Source organism: Sinohyriopsis cumingii, chromosome 16 (assembly GCF_028554795.1).
Source record: "Sinohyriopsis cumingii isolate HCF-2022 chromosome 16, ASM2855479v2, whole genome shotgun sequence".
NCBI classification, from domain to species: domain Eukaryota; kingdom Metazoa; phylum Mollusca; class Bivalvia; order Unionida; family Unionidae; genus Sinohyriopsis; species Sinohyriopsis cumingii.
Genome location: NC_142976.1, coordinates 42055797 through 42062886, shown reverse-complemented (window position 1 = coordinate 42062886; position 7090 = coordinate 42055797). Strand labels below are relative to the sequence as shown.

Here is a 7090-nt window from a genome sequence, read left to right as displayed (position 1 = left end):
TGCCTCATGCCCTAGGAGTCATATCATTGTATGACACATGCCCTAGGAGTCATATCATTGTATGACACATGCCCTAGGAGGATGGACATCCTCCTAATGTCAGATGTCTTCCTTGTTGTGTAATCATGGGGCTTTCCTCCTAGTGTAGGTAACAAACACACACACACACACAGACACATGTTCAAAAAAGAGTCTGCAATACTGGTTATTGATTGATATGTTTCATTTCCTGTGCTAAAAAAAAGAGTACACTGATACAAATTAGTATAAAAGAAAAACAAAGATTAAGTGGATCAAAGAAACAAACGTGTGATTAATATTGTACACCTTACCATAGTATATATACCACATGAACGAATGGAATTACTTAGTACATGTATCACAATCATCTGGTAATAATCTGGAATCTGTCCATTATTTCATGTGTGTGTGTGTGTTTTATTTACATATCAGTTTCTGTGTTGACACATAAAAAACAAAACAAATAAATTGGTCATCATGTAACAGGCCTAATAACTCAGGGGAGACCATTCTCAAAAGAAGATGCACAAAAACAGAAGGAGTCTAAATGATACAGTTTTGGAACTTTTCTTCCTAAATGGTTTTTCTAAACAAGGTTACACAGGCTCCAAAATCAAAGCTAAGTTCTGCTCATTGGCTGCTTGTATCTAAAGGCCTTTTTATTTATTATTTGTAGTCAATAAGATGCTTGCAGATTATGATGCAGATAACATGTGACCAATCAAGAGCAGACACTCCTGTAGGATTATACCAACATTTAGGCACTGCTGCCTGGTACAGCAAATTAATTTTATTATAGTCTTGATATTTCATGAATTAACTGAAGGCTAAATATTCGTGTGAAAGGAAGAAGAAATGACGTGAAATTATTGAAGTGCATAGAAAAGAACCAATTTAAGTCATTTTTCAGTCCAAATGGATTAATATTTTTATTGATATGGCATATAAGATCATTTGAGATGCCATTTGTAACAACCATGTAAAATAGTAAATTCATCAACATTTGTCTACTATAAAAAAAATATGTCTTTACACTTTAATCATAAACTAAAACTGAATCGTTTGCTTCATAACTGTACATTGTATGGTCAAGAAATATGCTCAAAGTAAAAACAATTCAGATCACATGATCCATTCGGGGGCAGCAAATTAGAGTTTAAAAACAGGAGGAATTCTCTTCGATGAACCAGCATGTTCAAATGATTCCTCAGTGGCGGAAAATTTGTCCCTGGTACTGGATATCGGTTCCAACCAGAATCACATCCTGTCAGCAGAATGAAAAGAAAGTGATTACCCAGAGGCTGTATGATAATGGAAAACAACAGGAAACAGCTTCTAATTAGTCACTTACTTATCAAATCAGCGATTGGCAGGCATTAAATATAACTGATCAATATTTTGCAATTCTACAGCCACCAGGAGGTTTGATAATCATAAGTATTTGATGACCATAAATTAAACAGAGAAAGAGGAGGGACCGGAAGAATGAAAATTAAGAAAAGAAAGAAAGATAGAACAAGATTAATATGAGTGACATAACATGCTCACCCCATTTTTAATGATTTTATGTGTAGGTATGGTCTACTTGAGATTTTTTGACCAACAGGTCCCAATAATCTCAACTTTGGTCAAGATATGCAGTGTGAACTCTGACCTTTTGACCCCACAATCAATCAGTTTCTTTATTACCCTTAGTGCATGTCAACTACTGAGTTTGGACACAGAACTTGTAGAACCAGAATAGAAGTTATCTGTTAAACAAAATTTTCTTTGAACCATGACTTTTACCATGACCTTTTAACTCCATAATTTTAAAGCCTTTTCCACACCTTAGAAAAAATCTCTCCACAGATGTTATTAAAGGTACAGTATTTAGAATTCAAGTTATTATGCAAGAAAACTCATTCTGTCATTCATAGTGACCTTAATCTGTGATTTTAGGCTTCTTTCCTATTAAGGGCATAAGTTATACACAAACTTTGGTTAAGGTAAATTGTTTATAACTGAAATTTTTGTACAGAAACCATTTTTCTTTTTTACTTTGTGACCTTGACCATTGACTTTTTGACTCTCCCAAACCAGGTTTCTTTCTGTTCCAAAAAGCAATTCAGTTACAAATTTTGAACCATGTCTTTGATGTACAAGAAATGATATTGTGTGGAACAATGTCACTTGATTTAGTCATTGTTACCTTAACTTCAGACTCAAGGATTCACATGCTTTGTCCTTATCTCTAATGCAAGCCATGTACAAATTTTGGTAAATTTGAAGAACTCAGTCTATTGTTTTTTGTTTCAGCTACTGTGCCTTTGATCTCTTGACTCCAAAATCGACAGGCTTTATTCTATGACAAATGCATGCCAACTATAAAGTTTTGTTAATTGTAGATCGTGGTCAACTTGAGTTATTGTGCAGAGACAAAAGCACATCATTATAAGCTCTGCTTTATGATGGGCAGATAAAGACAAAAAGAATAATATTGTCATTCATAGACAAAACTAGAAATTGCCCTTCTTCTAGATGCATTTCATTCCTCCTCTATGTTAACGGTAAACACTTATTTGTTACACATAATAATTATAAAACATTTTTTAAAAAATGTAAATTGCTTAGGACCATGAATATTGGATATAGATATTTGTGAAACTGTTTCTTAGATTATAGAAATAAGGGTAATGAAGAATGTGTCACAATTTGAAGGCTATGAGTACAAAATTAATGTGTATAGTAAGACCAGTATAAAAAGAACATTAACACCAATAACAACAATACCACCCCTGCCAGATCTGAAAAGTGGTACCTATGTTCTGCCATAGATGAAAGAAAAGAATGTGAAAAGTAAATAAAAATATTATTTATAAGCTGATTAAAATTTTAACGATCATCATTATAAATAATACTAACCTGCATTAAGATCAAATTTGAGTTGACAAAAGAAACGCCATCAAAAACTGGAAGTGGGAATCCCTTCTGTCCAATGTCTGGAAAAGAATATGTATGTATTTATATATGTGTGTATGCATGCATGCATGGGGATTAATGTCACATCACCACAATACAGGCTATATAGTGCTGATTTAAAGTTAACCTTTCAAGTGCAAAGGTAAAAAAAACCAGACAAAAGGAGACAAACGGATAGATATTAAAACATAAACAAACAGAATGAGATCTGGTAATGCATGACCATGTAAATTTTCATCATTTTTTTTTTCTGGTTCTTATGATGACTTTATTTAATTTGGGTTTTAATTTATGTGTCTTGCAGTTTCCTAATTCATTGAAAAACATCAATAGAATGATGGTTATGTATCTGTTTTATTTGTTTCAGAAAACTCACATATGGAGACAATTTTGTTAGGTTATGTGCCTTTTAAAGGAATAAAATGATACAAGAAAGTACATTTTATGATATATTAACATGTTTACTGATCCAGTATAAATTCATATTTAGATACAAATGTAACAAGAGTCCCTCGAGGGGATTGATGTTCTACTGGCTGAAAAGAATTTCCAGGAATTCAAGATACGAGCATTTTTTCTTTTAACTGCTGAGTGTTCAAACCATCTTTGATATTCTTCAGTGAAAGCAATATTTTCAAATCAGCTGCTGTGGCGGATATATTAGGTATCACCGTAACATCATTTTCATTGAAGGCCAACAACTGGAAAAAGTCTTCTGGTGGAAATGCCATTTAGATAATACATTCCAATTTAGATAACTAGCAATTCCAAGACTTTCAAGACAGATGCCATGGTGGCCATATTTTAGATCAGAATGGCACTATTTCTATTTAGTACCAACTAGACATCAGTGAAAGCACAATGTCAGTATGACCAGCCATCATGGAGAAGTAATAGCGACAACAAGATTTTGAAATTGCCACTTCAGCAGGCATACTGAATGTCTTAATGGATACTAGGACCAACCACACCTAATGAAAAGTCATTTACTAAAATCCCCGTGCTGATACACCCATCTTTCAGGAGAAGTAGTGATAGCAATATTTTCAAGATGGTGACTGGTAGCCACATTGGATATCAGACTGACATGATTTTCATAATGGACCAACTGTACATCATAAAAAGTCCTTTGGTGAAAACCCCATGGCAACATTACATTTCATTCAGGATCATTAGCAATAATAAAATATTCAAGAGGACCCCTGTTGTGGCCATATTAGACATCATATCAGCAGCATTTTCATTTAGGATGAAGTATACATCACAAGAAGTCTTCTGGTGACAACCTCATGTCAATATGATCTTCGATACAGGAGAAGTTATGATAACAAGATTTCAAGATCTTCTGGACATCAGATTGACCCCAAATTTCATCTGGAACCCACTAGACATCATAAGAAGTCTTTAAGTGAAAATTCTGGTTGGCCATCCATTCAGGAGGAGTAGCAATAATTTGTTTTTAAAGATGGCTACATTTTTCATACTGGACCAACTAAACCATAGGATGCATATTTGTGTAAATGTTCAAGGTAATCCTCCAAGTTGTTTAGTAGTAGTCAAAACAAACATGTGTTGAAAGATGAATGGACAATGGATGATGGCTGAGGCAGAATGATACAGACACAGAGGGAGGGTGAGAGATTACCATTTAGTGTTGGAATCAAGTAGCTTTTCAAGACTTGATCTATAATAATTTGCAGCACCACACTCTGAAAGGTATCAAGATTTTTAAATGACAGGTAAAATCTAAACTCTAATGATATATTTAGAACTAAATAATTATAAACTTTTTCAAAATTACTATGGGAACTATAAAATGCGAAAAATAAAAATGCATTCCTTCATAGAACTAATGTTTTTCCTTGTGATCCATCCTGAGTTAATAATTTTTCATCAAAAATTAAATACACGAATCAAATCAAACATAGAAAACAAATTAATAACAATACTCAAAATAAAGTAAAGTGTTAAAATGTAAAACATCAATTACACAAAAGCTCAATGCCACTCGAATTACAAACCCAGTCTGGCAGTAAAGCTTTCTATGTCATGGGATCTCAAAACTCCAACATCTGATCCCTTGAATAAAATAAAATCAAATTATATAAACAAGGAAATTAAAAATGGTTTGAATGTTCTTGAATTTTTGAACACAAAATGTATTTGGTCTGTATCTGTGGAATGTGAGGATATTTTGTGTGAAACTGAAAAGTGAATTTAAGGCGATTAGTGAGGCTTTAGCTCACCAGAAAATGTAAGGTAGATCTCGTAAGTGATTGGTCCAAGCAATTTAGAGAATTGTTTAATGATTGGTCCATGCAATATAGAGATTTGTTTTAATCTGGCTGTTTTCATAAGTAATGACACAATAAGATTTGTATTTTACTACATGGCAATATAAAATGAAGTACTTAGAAAATTACTCACACTTATATCTCCCACGGCAGAGTCAGTCACATTGATTGCAAGTCTGAAATCAGACAGAATTAAATCAGTCTTAATATTTATATTATTCTTCTTTCATTCCTTCCTCCTATTTTCCAGAACGTAGTGTTGTTAATATTATGCATGTCATGGTTTTACTTATTTTATGACATATTATGAAATATTTCTACAATTATGTAATTAAACACATAGAAAAGTTAGGAACAATGAAATGTTTCTACAATTATGTGATTTAGCACATAGAAAAGTTAGGAACTATGAGATATTTCTATAATTATGTAATTTAACTCATAGAAAAGTTATACATGTGCATGGACAGAGGACACTAAATTATAATTTTTCTTGTTGTGACATTAACATTGAGGCAAGGGGCATGCTATGATATGTGATCCACTGCCTGGTCATTATATATACCTGGTTAAAGTCTCATTAAAATACATTCAGTAGTTCATGTATTATACAATAGACATGGTTACAAGTCAGAGTTACATTTTCTATTGACTGCTCCAGTGGCTAAGTAATTAGAGTGTCTGCCTCAGATCTGAGATGTGAAAGGTTTGAACCCCGATCGAGTCATACCAAAGAATTATCAAAATAATACTAACAGATGCCTCACTAGGCACTCAGTATTAAAAGGTAAGTGTTAGGACTGGGTGGCCTGGTGTCAGGATATGTGACTGGGTGGGACATGATGCTATATGTCTGCGGCATTATGTCATGGGGCTAGACATCACTATAAACTGTCAAGCTGCAGACATTATATCGATATGGCTGAAATGTTTTTAAAGCTGCTATTAAAATCCAAATCACACACACACACATTATTTTTTCTTTTGCTGACACCCTCACCTTGTAGGCAGGGGAATTGCTATGGTTTGCAAAATACCATCTATACATGGCTGAAGTTATATACCATTCCGGTGGCCTAAGTGGTTAGAACATCTGCCTCAGATGTGGGACGTCACAGGTTTGAATCCTGGCCAAGTCATACCAAAGACATAAATGGTACTAACAGCTGCCTTGCTAGGTGCTCAGCATTAAGAGGTTAGTGTTAGGACTGGTTTGCCTGGTGTCAGGATAATGTGATTGGGTGGGACATGATGCTACATGTCTGCGGCATGTTGCCCCATTACCAGACATCACTATAAACTGCCACACTGCAGACACATCGTAGCGATATGACTAAAAATTTGTCGAAGCTACCTTAAAAATCCAAATCACACACACATACACATTACATTTTCTTTTGTTGTCACACTCACCTTGTGGAAGGGGTATTGCTATGGTTTGAAAAACACCATCTATACATAGTATATACATGGCTGACGTTTCATTAAAATATCTTCAGTAGATGAAAATTTATAGTCTGGACAAGGTTACAAGCAATGGAACTACATTTCACGCAGTGTGACTCTTACCTTGCAGCTGAGTGCATGAGTACAGGATACAACACACTTAATACACAGCATATGGCTTTCATGAAAATAGTTTTAGTGGTGAAAAATGGGCACTTTCAACAAGAATAAAAGTCACAGAATTGCATTTTTCCTTGCTGTGATCATGACCTTCAGGCAACTGGCATGACTTTGGTATGCAAAACATTGTCTATACATAATATATAATTGACCAATGTTTCAAAGTCACAGGATCACATTTCCCTTGC

General features: G+C 34.1%; 1 protein-coding gene across 2 annotated transcripts in view; it reads right to left on the bottom strand.

Annotated features, from left to right (window-relative positions):
• Nucleotides 1–920: 920 nt before the first annotated feature.
• Nucleotides 921–7090, bottom strand: part of LOC149780298 (bactericidal permeability-increasing protein-like) — a 53479-nt gene continuing 47309 nt past the window's right edge. For both annotated transcript variants that reach the window (XM_089937129.1, XM_089937128.1), the window contains 4 exons: nt 5410–5452; nt 4628–4691; nt 2926–3002; nt 921–1285 (listed from right to left, as the gene is read on the bottom strand). In XM_089937129.1, coding sequence (XP_089793255.1) covers nt 1229–1285; nt 2926–3002; nt 4628–4691; nt 5410–5452 — 241 coding nt within the window. In that variant the 3' untranslated portion in view covers nt 921–1228. The remainder of the gene's footprint in view (nt 1286–2925; nt 3003–4627; nt 4692–5409; nt 5453–7090) is intronic.